Source organism: Mesoplodon mirus, assembly GCF_964341445.2.
Source record: "Mesoplodon mirus genome assembly, chromosome: 11".
Classification (NCBI taxonomy): domain Eukaryota; kingdom Metazoa; phylum Chordata; class Mammalia; order Artiodactyla; family Ziphiidae; genus Mesoplodon; species Mesoplodon mirus.
In genome coordinates this window covers 71,605,138-71,623,250 of record NC_138987.1, presented here as the reverse complement: position 1 = coordinate 71,623,250, position 18,113 = coordinate 71,605,138, and the positions used below count along the sequence as shown (strand labels likewise).

Below are 18,113 nucleotides of genomic sequence, written 5' to 3'. Positions count from 1 at the left end.
CAGGATGAAAAGTAACCTTTAAAAATTGTATAAAAAATAAAACAATAAATTATTTAACAACAAAAAAAGAGACAGGCAGTCACTAGCGGTTCTCAGCTCTTGAGGGCACGTTCCATTCACATTCCTGGGCTTCGGAAATTTTGTTCAACCTGTCAGGGGTGGGGCCCTGGCACTACTGTTTTTAATCTGCTAAAGGGGAATGTTATCCCAAATCAGTGCTTTTCAAACGTTTTACATTCACTGGACCCGTAGCACAAGCCTCCCGTTAACTCTGATAGGTAATGTGTGACAGGTGTGTGCGGTCTTTGCCCGTCCCACACACCCTCTGGGTTTCGGCGAAGTCCTTGCTATCTCTAGTGCAAACACAGATCACCCCATCCTTCCAGAAAGAATCATTTTAGGTAGAGATAAATGAAACTGGCCTAGGCAGTGTTAGTGGCGGCAGCGTTGACTTTACAGTGATGCCTCTGCTGCCTTCTTCCATGTGGTTTCCAGATTGCCAGTCTTCAATATAACTCTGATTTAGTCAAATCTCATACACTATAAGTATTTGTCGGAAAATTTCCTGGACTCCACACGACGGCATTTAAAACTTCTACACGCACGTTCTGAAATGCCACGCGACTGCAGAACAGGGTTGGGACGCCTGGCGCAGCTGGGAGCGCGGCCCTGGCGACTCGGGTCGGCACCGAAGAGCAAAGGAGCCCGCTCGGGGCTGCGGGCGCCCGGGACTCGCGGCGCCTCGTGGGGCTCCAGGTGAGCCCGGGACACGCCGGCCCGCACCGCCCAACTCGAGAAGCTCGCCCAACTCCGAGCCTTTAGCGTCTCCAAACTCGCTGCAGCTGGAGACACCTCGTGCCCCTTTGGTGGAGCGCCCCGGACCCCTTCAGCGGACGGAGCCGTGGCCGGGGTGAGCGCACTGCCAACCTGGAGCGCCGGCAAAAACTGGGACCGCGCGAGGCAACTCGGTTTCGGGAAGCTCTCGGCCGCGCCCCAGCACAGGCCGCCGCGTCCAGGGAGCTCGAGGGAGACAGAGGAGCCCGGACCGCCCGGGTCGGCCCCGCCCCGGAGTGCTCCGCGCGGCGCCTGAGTGGGCCGGAGAGAAGTCAGTCAGGCGTCGGGGGTGGGACCCTGGCCGGGCTATTAATACCGGGTCCCGCCTGGTGGCAGCCGCCGGGCAGCGGTGCGCGCCTGGGTTCGGGGTGAGCAGGGGGTCACGCGGGGTCGGGCGCAGCTGCTGCAGCTGTCGGGCCGCGGAGAGGGTGGGAGGCGGGATGGAGGGCACCAGGGGCTGCCCGTGCTCCGGGTGCGCTAACTCCCGAAGCTGTTGCTTCCAACTTTTACCTCCTTCGGAAGCTGGGAGTGTTAGTGCCGGGAGATCTGAGACTAGACAGCGGAGCCGAAGCGAGTAACGTGCACACTCCCCACCACCCCCTTCCTCACCTGCTCAGCTTTATTATTGTTTTTATTCATCTCTAGAACATGGACTGCGCCCGCCTCTGTCTAGGGCTGTTGCTGCCTGTGGTAGCTGCGCTGGACTTCAACTACCACCACCAGCCAGAGATGGAAGCGTTCCTGAAGAGTATTAACCAAAACTACAGTTCTATCACTCACTTACACAGTATCGGGAAATCTGTGGAAGGTAGGGTCCGTCTCGTGTACTTTCCCAAACCCCTAGTCCTCAGTTTCATTCATTAAATATGCCTTAGCCTCCTGTCCCCTCTCCATGAAGCGACTCAGAGGGGCTCGAGCGGATCCATCCCTGCCTTGCGTGTTGGTTGTTTCTGCTTTTGTGTGTTGTGTTGCTTTTTGTCAGTGGAGTAGTAAGACCTGAATTTTATTAGACGTCTCCGCTGTCATTCGGTGTCGAGTGCTTTGCGTTAATGGCGTTCTGTTTTGGGATCTTGCAGACAGTGATTTCCTGGGATGAGTACTTTAGGTTTTAGTTTTCTACATGAACTTCTGCCAAGGAAGTCTGTTTACCCATCTCAGGTTTGTTTCCCTTTTTGATGGCTTCTTTAAATATGACTCGGACTGTTAGGATCGTGTCTTCAAGTCTCTTTTAAACTAAAACAGGGCAGTTGTGTTGGTGAGATTTCTATGTTATGTATAATTAGCCCTATGGCTTAAAGTTATGCAAAAAAAGTGGCTCTGGTACTGATTAAAAGGCTATTTTAAAAGTTATCCATTTGAATGAGACTAACTGCTGGATAATAAGTGTACCATAGCAGTGATTGGTATTGCCCTTAGTATTTTCGCGTTCATTATTTAATTACTTTATTGTTTTAATTTAGAAACCATATATTAAGTATAAATATACAACTATATATTAAGTAATTCTAATTTTAGTAGATAGGAAAATTGAATCATAGTGAAATTAAGTATTTTGCCCAAGAACACTCAGATCTTGAGTGAGTTTTATAACCAGGATTGGCGCTCAGATCATTCTACTTTAAGGCTTAGCCATTTTGGGACAAGGCAAATAATTTTACCAGATATTATTATTTCTCAATCTTTTGTACCTCCCCAAAGAGATTAGCAAATAACTTAATGCTTAAATTATAAGTTTTGTCAAGTGTATGTAATTTGGATGTCAGCTCTTTATAAGGTGTATTTCAACCCCATGTGAATTTTAGCTCTGAGTTTTTCAACCAATTTATGAGTCTCTTAATTACCATATTCTTAAGTAATCGTTTTCCAAAAAAATTAAGGCCATGGTTTTTATGTTTTAAAAGTATTACATAAATTTGCTTATGTGCAATGCAACATAAAAATCCTTGGCTTATGTGTGTAATGGCATTTTTGTTTTTAAACAACGTTGCTAAGGAGTTGGTGCCAGAATTACTCTATATTAATGTATCATCCAAACTTAACAGAGGTTGGATGTATGAGAAAGCATATCTTGAATCAGCATATGTATTCAGCCTTTTGAAATCATTTTCCCCTAGGGCTAGAGAAGAGCAATTTTAAAAGATCTAAGAATACTAATTATATTAATAAAGGAAATATAGAACACAACTAACTTGAGTTATTGTTCAGTCATTTAACGCACAGGTGATGCCAGTATTGTTAATTTTAAGTACTAAATGATTTGGTTTTTTTTTTTCAAGCACAAAGTGCTTGTGGCGGGACTCTCAATGTCAACCAGCTATTTTGATCTACCCTGCGTGCTATCAGACCACGGTAATAATGAAAGGCAGCAGGCTTAATTGTTTTTACCTTGTGTGCACTATTGTGGTTAAAGGACTGAGGAATTACCATGTAAAAAATAAAATCTGACACTAGTTTAGGTCACATATTTGTATTGAGTATTCTGAATAATTACTCCGATTAAGAAAAATCCCAAATCTGCTATGAGGTTCTGAGTAGTAGGTTAAACTGCACGCTAGTAACTGGGAGTCGGTTGCCAAGCATATTTGTTGGTACTCTTTTCACTAGATGCACAGTTTCCCCTGGCCATCCTGCCCTCTGATGTAAGATAAGTTTGCTTAGCAAACAAGATTTACCATATGTGTTATTTATTTTTCTTTGTTATTGTGAATGTGGGCAACATACCTAGAAGGGAAGTAATCCTCCTACCTCGCCAAATACATTTTTAGTTTTTGTAGATGCGTATCACGTGTATTTTCATTACTGTAATCATGGCTTCTCATGTGCTTTTTTTCCCCCAGTTCACATTATTTCATTACGTATTTCCATGAATTGAAAGGTCTGCAGGTGTGAGTTGATTGCTATATAGTCTTTTATCCTCGATTATGTGAATTTCTTAGTCATTCACCTCTTTGTGGCATCTATATAGTTTCTGGTGGCCTCTGTTATAAACAGTGATGCTAAAAAACAATTGCTACATGTCATGATTAATGGCCTTCTATTATAATTGATTTTTTCCAGTTTTTAATTTTGAAATGTTTGAAACCTACCCAAAAGCTGAGTATGTATATACACTTCACCTAGATTCAGCCATAGTAGACAGACCATATTTCAGTTGAGCCTTCTAGAGGAAATCCCACTACCTAATATCAGAGTAAAGAAAATCTTAGGTAAAACAACGGAGGCAACTATAAAACAAAAAGAACAGACAGCTGAGTTGAGAAAAATCAGAAAATGTACAATGTTCATTGATTCATTCCTTCATTCAGTTAAGGGAGCACCTCTCCTATCCATTTTTTTTTTAAAATTACTCCTAAGCCCCTTTGTCTAGCATGTTCCTGGCACGTATTCAGTGATTTTTATCTGTTTGTTTAGTGGCTTGACTATTTGCTGAGGGAAAGCCATGTGAAGCAAGCAAAAAGTTGTGCCATTTGTGCCCTGCTATCAGGTAGCCCCCTTTAAAATACCAATGTATTTATTATAGATTCCCCAGCTGTTCTTTCCATATTCCCCCACATTAGTTCTAGGACCACTTTAAATGAGATTTCCTACATCTCTTTTCTAAGAATCTTGTCTTTCCTCCTGCTAAGTCTAACCTTGATCTGAATAAGGAAGGTTGCAAAGGGCAAGGGTTAGATAATAAAATCTGTTCTAAAGTGCTTTCCATGTATTCGGTGTTGTAATACATTATTTCAATCTCAACAACTCAAATAGGCCTTATACTCATTTACAGAAAGGATCCAATGAGGCTTCTTTAATTAAAAGAGAAGTTAATTAACTTGCTGAAGATCACACAGCTGATAAGTGTTAGAGGGAGGCTTCAAACTCAGATCCACCTTCTCTGAAGCACATCTCTTTCTCATTAAGGAAGAGGTTTGACACAGATGTGGCTGGTCACATGAAGACTGAGGTTACTGGAGGGTTTCAGAGTCATGTTTTGGGCACACTGGGTCTGAAAGTAAAGCTTCTACCGAGGATCCAACACAGTAGCCAGTAGCCGCTTGTTTACTGAGCAGCTGAAATGTGACTAGACCAAATTAAGGTGTGCTAAAAGTGACTTTGAAGATTTCATACAAAAAAGTAAAATAGACCATTAATATTTTTATATTGATTCCATGTTGAAGTGGTAATATTTTAGATATAAAGGCTAAATAAGAAATATTTTTTTAAAAACTTCACCTGTTTCTTTTTACTTTTGTTAATATGGTTGTGGTTTCTAAAACATTTTAAATTACATATATGACTTGCATTGTATTTTGATTGGGCTGTGCTGATCTAGAGAGAAATTTGTTATTAGCAATTTTCTTTTTCTGAGTACAAAAGGAACTCAAGTTCATTTAGAAAATTGGGAAGATACAACAAAGCACCAAGGAGAAAATTTAAATCTCACCATCCAAAGGAAACACTTAGTAGACCTGAAAGACTATACACCCTGTTTTGTGCCTTTCTCCCCTCCCACTGAGCCAAATATCTTGCTTGCCCCTGCAAACATGTTATTTCTAAAACCTGAGTTTTAATGCCTGCTTTGTGTCCTATCAATGGATATACTATTGTTTATTTAACTTATACCCCACTGGCATTTAGTTTGTTTCTAAATTTTCCTGTTATTAAAAAAAAAAAGAAGTGCCATAGTGGACATCTTTGTAGCTAAGACAGCAAAAGTTGTCAGAGCACACACAGGCTTTGGAACTACAAGGCCCAAGTTCAAATTCTAGATCCTTTACTTTGTAGCAGTGTGACAATGGGTGGTTAGAATAATTCCTGGCACATAGTAAGTACTACGTAAGAGTTGCTATTAAGGATACATTACCTGCTATTGGGGATACATTTCCAAAAAGGAAATTACCAGGTCTTAAAGCAGTTCTGTGTATTTGATACAGGTAACCAAATTGATTTCCAAAAGGAGTATTGATTGATAATCTCAAGAAATGTATGCTTACCTCTTCTTTTTTTTTTTTTTTTTTGCGGTACGCGGGCCTCTCACTGTTGTGGCCTCTCCCGTTACAGAGCACAGGCTCCGGACGCGCAGGCTCAGCGGCCATGGCTCACGGGCCCAGCCGCTCCGCGGCATGTGGGATCTTCCCGGACTGGGGCACGAACCCGTGTCCCCTCATCAGCAGGCGGACTCTCAACCACTGTGCCACCAGGGAAGCCCTTACCTCTTCTCTTATACCAGTCATCAATCAGGCATTCCTGGTTTGAAAGATTACTGTAGTATTTGTCAAAGGGTACAAAGTTTTGGTCATACAGGATGAATATGTCCTAGATATCTACTGCACAGCAGAGTGCTTATAGTTAACAATATTGTTTACTTTAAAATTTGCTATGAGGGTAGATGTTATGCTAAGTGTTATAGTGATGATGATGATGAAAGATTACTGTAGCATAAAGTTTTCATTGTTGTGTTTAAAGTATAAAGGAGAATTTATTTCTCCTGCATTTTCCCCCAAGGATTCTCACCTTCACATATGCATTCAACAGATATTTATTGAATTCCTCTGCCAGGAGTCGTCATAACATCGCAGATACTAAAAAATCTTGCTAGAATTGGCTTAAGACTCCTGCCCCAAAGAGACATGTACTGTGCTCATGTACACAGACCTCTCATTGCCTACTCCCCTTGCCTGGGTAGATTCTGGCTGGTGATTTACCCTCTGAAAAGGACACTTGATAAAAGATTTTGCCACAACATTCGATTTTCTGTCACCCTGTTCATTTCTCAAGTGTGGTCGGCAAGCCAGTTTGCTTGAGATCCTGTATAAAATGCTTTCTGTGATGTAAATATTGACATATTGAGGACTAAATATCAACACAGCCACTAAAATCTGGGAATTTCAGCTGTAATATACATACTTGTGATTTAAAGTTAAATTGGGGTAGCAAGCCTTTCCCCTTCTTTAACTTGAGATGTAAAGTCCTTTTCTGAAACACCTTAGGAACATCAGCTTTGTTTTATAACCATTAAGTTTCTTAAAGACACTGCCTTTTTTTCTTACAAGGACATGATTTAGATTTCCACTGTATTTGTGGTATGAGATTTTAAGAGGAAGAGACAGAATATCCAAAAAGTAACCCAGATGTTACTCTGCTTCAACCACCAATACTCTAGGGGCATTTGAAACTTAAAAAAATAATAATTGCAGCCAACATTAAGTGAATTTTACTCTTTGCCTGGCACTTTACATATACCCCTCAATCACTCTAACAATGGTATGAAATACCATTATTATCCCCCAATTTACATGTGAAGAAGTGAGATTGAATGAATCATCCACAGTTAGTAAATGACAGAGGGGTGATTGGAACCAAAGTCTGTCTTGTGCCAAATAGTAGACCCTTAAAGCTCTTTTCTGTAGAGAAAAGTTTCTCCAGTTACCTTTTTCTCTGTTCTTGTCCCTTTTCCCCTCCCCCATACATCCTGCTCCTCCCCTTGCCCCGACTGCTGTGATCCTGCAGAAGTTGAGGAGCATCCTCCATCATCCAAGAAAAGGCCTGTGTAAAATGTATTTTATGTGCGGAGTGATAGGCTATGGAATCCTAGACCCCTTTTCAGTATTTACAGTTTCATCCAAAGCAGTGTGAATTCCATATTTTGGTGTAGACTTAATTTTTTTTCTATATACTAAAACTGTTTGGTTATGAGGCAAAAGGAGAAGACTGAGATTCTGGTTTGCACACTTTCGGGACACCCACCCACCAAAATGCTGTCTCCTGAGTTGAGAACAGTGGTTCTCATTAAGAGTAGTACTGCCCCCTAGGGGGAATTTTGGAAATTGAGGGGAGGTTTAGGCCATAACTTTTAAGTCTTTGGAGGGGGGGACCTCGCTGATGCATCCTCCTGATCTTGTTAGCAACACACAGAATAGTCGTGCCTAGTGAAAAATCGTCCTCCACATTTTCTAACGTCTTCCATAGGTGCAAGACCAGCTTACAATTATCTGAGCCTAAAACCAATTCCGATTTATATACAAACACAAAATACTGTTTCCCCCCAATTTTAATATGTACCAAACTTTCCAGGAATAGTACCTGTAGGTAGATTGAGGGAAAATTCAATTATATTTTTCTCTGAACTTGATTCCGAGATATTTCACGTTCTTAAAATCCTGGCATCAGTGACCACACAGCTGAATCAGTCTGCATGTGTAATAAATGCCTTCACCATGAATCTCAAGAATTGATATAAGCAGCTTTTTCTTATTATAAGTTGCTTTCTTTTTATTCCCCCTTTATGTAAAGTTTGAACATTTTATCAATCTTTCTGAAATTATGTATGCAAATATTATTTTCTGTGGATTTCATGCCAGCATGGTGAAGGAGGAGTTGCAAAATCTTGGACGTGAAAAAAGAGGCATCAACTGATAGGGTTAGGGACTGTTGGTCTAAAAGCACAGATGCAGAGAGCTGATAAGACCCACTTCAAATTTATGTAGCCAGCGTCCAGAAGGTGTTTGGTTTCTGTTCTTAATCAAAACACGAGTGCCTAGAGGTAACACCGCAGTGACAAATAGTATCTAGAGTTGAGAGACAACTGCCATTCGCCCTGTTTCCTTCCTTTGGTTTGTGAATTTAGAATGCCCCTTTCTCGAAGAGTGCAAAGTCAGAATGTAAGATAAGAAGAATCTTAAAGTAAAAAAAAAAATGCTTTTATTGAAATATAATTGATTTACAATGTTGTTAGTTTCAGGTGTACAGCAGAGTGATTCAGTTATATATAGATTTCTTTTGCAGATTCTTTTCCCTCAGAGTTTATTACCCAAAAAAAAGGTAAAGTTTTGAAGATTATATCAAATACCAACATGCATTTGGGTTAGGGGAAGAAGATTAAATCGGAACTTCCTATCTAGTGATTGAAAAGAATTGGTATTCTTCCTAGCTCCGTAGCTATTCAATGTAATATAGGGTAGTAGTTTGCTGAGAGGTTAGGAAATCCTAATTTGAGTTTGTGTGCAAATAAACAGATGTAAAATAAATAAAACAGACATAAGTTGCACATTAAAAATGTTTTCTCAACCCTGTTTTACAAGGACTGCTACATGTCAGATGTTTAAAAAGCGTGCATTTTCTGGTCTGTGACCCTTCATGTACATAACTTCGTCAAAAGCTCAACTGGAGGTTTACTCTCCTTGGCATCACAAAAATGCCGCCAACTTCAAACAAGTTGCCTTCAAACTGGCTTCACAGACATATCCCGAACTTCCTCAGAGCTGAAGATAGCAGCCTTCATGGTGGGGTATAAAGGCATTAATGACAGGGTAAACCCTTCAAATATGCAAGCACTGTCACAGAGTCTAGAAGAAGAAAGCAAACCCTCTGTTTGTATAAACAAAGAACTTTCAGTTAGTTGTTTACTCAGTTTTTAAAATTTCTCTGATAGGAATCTCTCTGAGGAAACTAGAACCACACTTAAGGAGCACAGCCAAAGTCACCTGAACTGACAGTTATCCAAATACATAACTCAGCCTCCTTTCTGACAAAGTGCATGGGTATACTATGAATACAGTCAGGTGAAATTGAGCACAACATCACATTTTTAGAGCAGGAATGGATGTTAGAGACCACTTGATCATTTATTCAGTTGATTGAGGCTTGGTTCAAAATGTCACCTCCTCCTGGAAGTCTTTTTCTAGTCGCCTGGGCAGAGTTAGAATCTCCTTGCACCCCTCTTCCAGAGCATCTTCCAAGAGCTCTATGTTGTACCTGGACGGCAGGGACCAGGCTTCATTCATCTTCGTATCTTAGGCCCAGTTATGTGCTGATTATATGTGACAGGCACAGTGAGTATCACAGCTGGAGAGTTTTTCCATGCATAGCAAAGGAAACATTAATGTAAATATGCTTTTATACACTTTTATACAGTATAGTATATAGTATGCTATTATATATAAGTATATAGGATGTATATTTTTATATATATACTTTTATATACATTTATATAGTTACACATACTATATGTAACTTTATATATGCAACGTTATGTAGTTATACATATGTTGTATGTAGTAAATACTTCAGTTTCTCAGGAAAATGAAATAGTTTTAGCAAAAACAGGTTATACTGCAAGAAAACAATGTTATGGGAAGTAGCATGATACCTTGGAGAGGTAGTATAGGAGGACCTCATTGTGACACAGCTCACACTGGTGTGTAGGAGGGCAACAGGGAGGTTAGTGTCCTTCAGGCAGTCAAGGGCATAACTGAGTCATTCACTGACACACCTAGAGGGGTTCTGGCTCCCTCAGCCCCCAAACACTAGCCAAACATGTATTAAGAGAAGAGAGTAAATATAGGAGACACACACACACACACCCTCCATTAAGAAGAGGTTAAGTAAATATCCCTGGTTTTATTTGAACAGTGGAAAAATAGTTCAAGTGTTTATCTAGAGAATGTGAAAAAACGAAAAGGACCATGTGATGAAGCCTCCCCCCTCCCCCCCGCCACCAGAAAAGTTAAGCAGATACTTGGAATCCCTCGATTTTAAGGGTCTTTTTTCCCCTCTATACTCAGGAATGCTTTACAGGTTTAAGATGTTCAGGTTTTGGAAATAAACAGGTAGACAGACTGAAGGTTGAAAGTATCTTAACTTTAATTTTTAGTCCCTATTAAGTATCCATTCCCTTGCCAATTGTTGGTAACTCAGTCAAGCCCATCCATTAAAATTCTTTTAAAGGGGGCTGTTCACTCTTGTGACAGTGTGGACACATGGGGAGAACAGATCATTTTAACATGGGGCAATTCCACAGGAGTTTTCCCATTATTTTAATATTAGATTTACTTACACTTTAGTAATCATACCAAATGCACTTGGGGTTAAATTTGAGATGCAGGTTGCTCAATTAAGGAACACATTTTATTTTTTTTCTGTTACTCTTAGAGACTGAGATGAATAATCTCTCTCTACTAGAGATAACCTAGAGATAAGCCTAGTGGGATTATCATTTGTTCCCGGTAAGTTCCTTTCTATTTATGAAAAAACAGAAAGACAAATTGGGAAATACCACATTCTAGCCTTAATAAACATGTAGCTGGGCCTGGGTATCTTGTGAGTTTTAATGACATATACTTCTAAATGCACAAAATGTGTCTTCAGTCTCAGCGGCACTCTAGCTCGCAGTGTAGGGGTGGGCAGAGAGTCCAGAGGCTTTGAGGTGGAAAGGATTGTGCTGTATTCCACGAACAGAAATGAGGCCGGTGGTGCTGGAGCACAGTGAGCACGCAGAGAGTGGTACTGGGTAAAGCTGGAGAGGCGTGCAGGGGACAGTTCACAGAGTGCCTGGTATGCTAATTCAAACAGGGAGAGTTTGAATTCTGTTCTAAGAATAATGGAAAACCATTGAAGGGTTTTAATCAGAATGATGTCATCTGATGTGGGTTTGGAAAAATTATAACATTGGCTGCTGAATAGAGAATTAATTAGAAAGGGGCAAGTATAGAAGCAGGGAGACTAATCCAGTTATAATAATCCAGGCAACTGTTGATGATGGTGATTTGGATGAAGATGCTGTATTAGAAATGGAGAGAAGTGGAGGGATTAGAGATCTACTTTGGAAATAAAACCAACAAGACCTCCTTAATGGATTGGAAGGGGGTGGGCAGAGATAGGGAAAAATAGAAGATCCAGGATGACCTTTAGGTTTTCAGCTTGGACAGCTGAGCACCTGAGGTATTATTTACCAAGATAGGAAATACTAGAAGAGGACAAGTTTGGGTTGAAATCAAGACCTCTGATTTAGACAATTTTTTAAAATTTGAAATCCTTAATAGACATCCAGTTGGAATGTCCAGTAGGCAGGTGTGTAGGTGGAGTTTGGAGGAAAGTTTTGGCTGTAGAAATAAGCTTGAGAGTCATCAACATGTAGATGGCATTGAAAGGCATGGGATTATAAAATAATCTAACAAGAAAGTAGAGATAAAAGAGGGCCAGAATAGAGCCAGAGGATACTGTTATATTTTGAGTCTGGTAGAGATAGAAGCCAACAAAGGAGATGGAGAAAAAAAAATCAGCAAGGAAGTAGGAGGAAGGTGAAGAGTGATATCACAGACATGAAGGAAGAGCAGCAGTTCAAAAAGGAGGCTGGGGCTTCCTTGGTGGCGCAGTGGTTGAGAGTCCGCCTGCCGATGCAGGGGACACGGGTTCGTGCCCCGGTCTGGGAAGATCCCACGTGCCACGGATCGGCCAGGGCCGTGAGCCATGGCCGCTGAGCCTGCGCGTCTGGAGCCTGTGCTCCGCGGCGGGAGAGGCCACAACAGTGAGAGGCCCGCGTACCGGGAAAAAAAAAAAAAAAAAAAGGAGGCTGTCTCAGGGTCCCATGACCACACACTAGTGAATTGCTGGAAGGACTCGTGACTCAACAAAGTCATACTCGCAGCCAAGATTTTTGAAGCAAAAGACACAGTGCAGGCACAGCAGAATAATGATACATGTAGGCAAAGACTAGAGGAGTCAGCATGGGCTTGCCTGTTCTCCCTCGGTGAGGACCCCACAGATGCATGCTTCTCTCCAGCTGTGCACTCAGGGAAGCCCACTCGAGTCTTGGAGGCCCAGAGTTCTTCACAGGAGCTGGTTGCATGACTATTGTGACCCACAGGGTGCAGGCCCACACTAGGTCCCAGGTGCCCATCATTTATCTTCACGTTTACCTTAAACAATGCTTTCGGCCTGGTACACGCTGACGCTCTGTCTTGCATCAGTAATGAGTGAACACTGAAGAAGTTTAGTGCTCAGAGTTTGGTTAAGAGTAAAGACACAGACCTACTTGAGAATGGACTTGAGGATATGGGGAGGGGGAAGGGTAAGCTGTGACAAAGCGAGAGAGAGGCATGGACATATATACACTACCAAACGTGAGGTAGATAGCTAGTGGGAAGCAGCTGCATAGCACAGGGAGATCAGCTCGGTGCTTTGTTACCGCCTGGAGGGGTGGGATAGGGAGGGTGGGAGGGAGGGAGACACAAGAGGGAAGGGATATGGGAACAGATGTATATGTATAACTGGTTCACTTTGTTATAAAGCAGAAACTAATACACCAAAAAAAAAAAAAGAGTCATTACAACAAGTGCAGGTGTTCCAGAGATAAGCAAGAAGTGAATAACACAGACCAGCTGTGTTAACTCTTTCCTCGCTGAGGTCGTGGTCAACCATGTTGGATGCAGTTACAAGTGAAGAATGAGACCCATAAAGTTAACTGACAGATCCCAAAGTAGCCTTAGTTAAATCTATTTATCTCTAGACAGATTCATTCAATTTATTCAGCAAACATGTATCGAATGCTTAGTATAGTTTGTGGCGTGTGCTGGCCACAAACTATATATAAAAATATAGAGGTAAAGAAGTCAAACATGGTCCCTGTCCTGATGGAGCTGATGATCGGAGGGGTGAGTGGGAAGGAGGAGACATCCTAGTAAATGCAGAAGAGATTCACCCTAGGGGAGTAGATGGCAGGGGACCGGAAGGACAGAAGTCAGCCAGGTGAAAGGGGGAAGGCAAGGCCATAAATGGCGTGTTCAAAGGCCTGGTGGTTAAGGAGCATGTGGACCTTGTGTAGCAAAAGAAGTTGAGTGTGGCTGGAGAGGACAGCATGAAGGGACGAGAGGAGGCAAGATGGGCAGATCGTGGAAGACCTTGCCCACCTTGTGAAAGAGTTCTTGCTTCATCCAAAGGGAGTCACATCATCCTAGGGACTCCTGCCTGATAGGAAAGTGACATATTTGTTTTCTTGATTGGAAAATTCCTGATCATTTTACAATTCATTTTGCATTACAATAAAGATTCCCTTTAAGAAATAAGGTGAAACAGCCATGCCTGGAATAAGAAATCAGTGAGAAAATACAAACATGCCAGGGTGAATAAACGAGAGCACCAACAAAACGTAATAAGAAATCTGTAAAAATAATAACAGTTCCTAAGAGCTGTCAGTGTGAAGAGTTCTGATTTAAATAGCATAATTGGATCAGATTATTCACTTAAACCTTAAAGATCACTTATCTTTATCATACAGATTACCAGAAACATTTCAGTGATGCATCACCCATAGTGTCTTTTTGCCCTCACAGAACCCAGGTCACACAAAAAGAAATGATTTTTTAATCAGCCATTTTGGAGACAAATTCTGGTTATGCCAGACTTATACAGAAAGTGATAAATATTAATTAAATCTAGAATTCAAAGAAAAATGTTAGAGCACCTAGGAACAGACCTTAAAATTTTTTCCCAGTGGTATTGAGATGTAATATTGGCATACGACATTGTGTAAGTTTAAAGTGTGCGACGTGATGATTTGATAACACATGTATTGTAAAAGGATTACCATAAAAAGATTAGTTAACACATCCTTCTCCTCACACAATTACTATTTTGTTGCGGTGGTGGTGCAAACATTTAAGTCTAATCGTTCAGCAACTTTATATAATACCGTATTGTTAACTATAGTCACTGTACTCAGAACTTAGAGCTGGCAGTTTGTACCCCTTGATCAACATCTCCCTATTTCCCCTGCTCCCCAGCACCTGGCAACCACCAATCCACTCTGTTTCTATGAGTTCAGCTTTTTTAGATTCCACATATAAGTGAGATCATAGCTCTGTCTTAGTTCACCTAGCATAATGCCCTCATTTCCTCCATGCTGTGGCAAATGGCAGGATTTCCTTCTTTTTCATGGCTGAATAATATTCCATTGTATGTACATATCACATTTTCTTTAACCATTCATCCATCTGCAGACATTTAGGTTGTTTCTATGTTTTGGCTATTGTGAATAATACTGCATTGAACGTGGGGATGCAGATACATCTTGGACATACTGATTTCATTTTTCCTTCAGATAAATACCCAGAAGTGGGATTGCTGGATCACATGGTAGTTACAGTTTTAATTTTTTTATAGTAGCTGTACCAATTTACATTCCCACCAACAGTGCACAAAATAGAAACAGATTACCTTCTATTTTAAAACAATATTGGGGCCTCCCTGGTGGCGCAGTGGTTGAGAGTCCGCCTGCCGATGCAGGGGATACGGGTTCGTGCCCCGGTCTGGGAGGATCCCATATGCCGCGGAGCGGCTGGGCCCGTGAGCCATGGCCGCTGGGCCTGCGCGTCCGGAGCCTGTGCTCCGCAATGGGGGAGGCCACAGCAGTGAGAGGCCCGCATACCACAAAAAGAAAAAAAAAAAAAAAAAAAACAATATTGGAATATTGTTATTATGAAGTACAGTTGACCCTTGAACAACATGAGCTTGAACTGCGCTGGTCCACTTACATGCGGATTTTTTTTCAATAGTAAATACAACCAAACTACATGATCCACGGTTGGTTGAATCCTCCACTGAGGAACTACAGATACCAAGAACCAGCTAAGTTATACACAGACTTTGACTGCTCAGAGGCTTGGCACTCCTGACCCCTCTCACTGTTTAAGGGTCCACTGTACAGCCACTTGAACTTTTCAGGTGATATATAGCAGCACTGAGAGGGGACATAATCTTGGGCTCATTTTCTAGGTAAGCTATTGAATAGGAGCAGCGAGGATAGGAAAATGAAAGAAATGCAGCTGCTCTTTACTGAGTACCTGTCATGTGCCAGGCACCGTGCTAGGCCCCTTACAGATTTTCCTCACTTAAGCTATATGAAAACTCTAAGTTATTTATATTCACGTTTTAGAGCTGAGAACAAAGAGACTTCATAGATGAAGAAATTGATGATCCAAAATTATGTCTTGGTAACTGATAAATTTGGGTTAGTAATCCAAATGTGTCTTTCAGTAATTCATTTACATATTCCTTCAACAACGATTTATTGCCCTCCTGCTGTCTACCAGAACATGGGCAGGTGGATACAAAGAACTTGGACCTTTCTCTTTAGGAACTAGGACTGGGGCCTTACACCAAATCACCTTAATGGGAAAACCACTGTAACAGGGCCATGAACGTTCAAAGGCCTGGCCTCCAGGGTGCTTGGGAAAGTCGAGAAAGGCTTATCAGGGAAGCTGATAATTGGACAAAGCTTTGACTGTTCCCAGGCAGATAGGTGAGGGGGTAGGAATTCCCGGTAAAGTGAATGGGAAAACAGACTGGAGCTAAGGGGCAGGGTGAGATTTTGCTTCCAGCAGCAGCTGGGGCACTGAATGCTGCCCCTGTACACGGTCAAGGATAAAGAGCTGAAGGTGATTTCTAATGTGTCTTAGCATCTAGGGTATCTTAGTTTGTGCTCACTGGAAAATACAAAGTTTTAGAAGGATTTTGTCATTATGGGTTTGGTTTTGGTTTTTTGTAAGCAGATTGTTCAAAGGACAGTGATAAATAGGGAAATATTTTGACTCACGTAAACTCTTCACTAAAACTGCACTCTTTGTAGCCCCCAGGGGGCTATGATTCCATAGGACATTCTGTTCTCTGTCCTTGGGAAAGTATGTTTAAAGAGTAATAAAAGGGGGTACTTGACCCATTAGTAATAAAGTTGAATACTTTATTGAATGCTTGTTATGTACTAGCTACTTTCATGCCTTATTTTAAATCCTGCCATCAATCTGGGAATTAAGTAGTGTTATCCCTGTTTTACAGATGGGAAACTGAGGCTTGGGGAAAAGGTGACTTGCCCAAGGCAACTTAGCTGGTAAGGGGCAGAGCTGGGAACTCAAACCCAGGATTCAAAGTACCAGTTCTTCCAGTTTTCAAATGGTCTCTAGAACCTGGAGGCTTCTGTCAAGATGACTTGAGATACTTTAGTGAGTAAGGAGACAGTCAACAGCTTGGGTTCCCCTTCCTTAAACCAGAGCAGCTCAGCTTTAACTTCTTACATTGGATCTTCACACAAGAATCTACTGGAATAAAGGTTCCATGACCCAGGGGGAGGTAACATGAAAACTACTGCACTGACTATGGAATCTTTGCAAGAATAGACTGAGGAAGTGCCATAAACAAGGCAATATGCCAGACTTTCTGGCGGGTGCTGAGGGGTATTAATTTCTGCCCTTTGGAATGTTCTTTTTTAGTGGGACATATATATGTGATGCTTTACAAAGGTTCAGAGCCCTCTGAAACTGATCAAAACAAGATTGTATCTGTTAGAAAACATTGAATATACTCTATCAAGCCAAATGCTAGGAGCTTGTATAAATAAGAGTATCTTGGCTGATCACCTATGTGTTGGATTAGACAAAAGATCTTACTCTTGAGCCTTCCCATGCCTACATCCTTGCTATACTCTGCGCAGACATAGTCTATCTAAATATCTCAAAATGCTCAGAAACACTCTCACCACCTCTACTGATCTGTCTGGGCCCAGGAGCTCTGTCCTGACAACTGAGATTTAGACTTATACAGACTCCATTGATGGATGAGGTGGTAGAGAGCAGAATCTGGCCATCAAGAACTTTGGATTTTCCAATGAGCAGAGTAAGATACCTTAGATGCTAAGGTTGTAGGACCCCTGCCACCCGATGGGTAGGACAGAGTGTACTCAGCATCCTTAATGTCTGGGAGGAGAAGTTGCTGGTGTAGTATAGGGGTGCTTGAGCTGCCCTGACCTGACGGAACTCCTCCTGTGCCTCCCGGGAACCAGATGGTTGGGTCAGACAAGTAACTGTGTCATTCCTCACCACTGGGGTCCTACTTGCTAGAGGGGGAAAGCTTTCCCCTGTATGCTAGAGATGGAGATAGAAGTGAATTTAGGGAGGAAAACAAAAGTAACCTTTTACATGGGGTAAATTAACAGAATCCCAGCTGCTAAACACTGAGGTTTGCTCCGTGAGCAGTCCAAAGCCTGTTTCCTCTGAGAGGCATATTATGAGCTGATGTTAAAAGCACACGTGATCTAATGAGAAACTGTTCAATTTTCAGGTGGAAACTCTAGGGAAATAGAATAAGCTAATGAAACAGAATACTGTTCAGTATGAGAAGGTAACTCTCCAAGCATTTGAGTTTCAAAACACCTTAGGCTCATAGGAGTCACAGTGTAATCTTAGAGTGACCAATGAGAAGTTTAATAATGTCCTCGCTTGTATTCATTCTTTTTATAGCTGCCTTTAAAACAAGTTCTCATTTGGCAGTCATTTAAAAAATAGGTTTTAAAATTAGGTGGTAGGGTGAAATTTGAGTGTTTTATCGAAGTAATCTTAATTTTTTACATCTTGGTAAGGAAGGGATGTTGATACCAGGTATTGAAACTGGAGAGCTATCAGAATAGGAGGAAATACCACATTTATGTCCACACCTATAAATACACAGGTATTTGCATTTAATAGTGCCTA

At 41.5% G+C, this 18,113-nt stretch overlaps 1 protein-coding gene across 1 annotated transcript in view; it reads left to right on the top strand.

The window, feature by feature from the left end:
- The first annotated feature begins 1,182 nt into the window (after positions 1–1,182).
- Positions 1,183–18,113, top strand: part of CPM (carboxypeptidase M) — a 92,154-nt gene continuing 75,223 nt past the window's right edge. The window contains exons 1-2 of the mRNA XM_082636826.1: positions 1,183–1,202; positions 1,480–1,642. Coding sequence (XP_082492952.1) covers positions 1,483–1,642 — 160 coding nt within the window. The 5' untranslated portion in view covers positions 1,183–1,202; positions 1,480–1,482. The remainder of the gene's footprint in view (positions 1,203–1,479; positions 1,643–18,113) is intronic.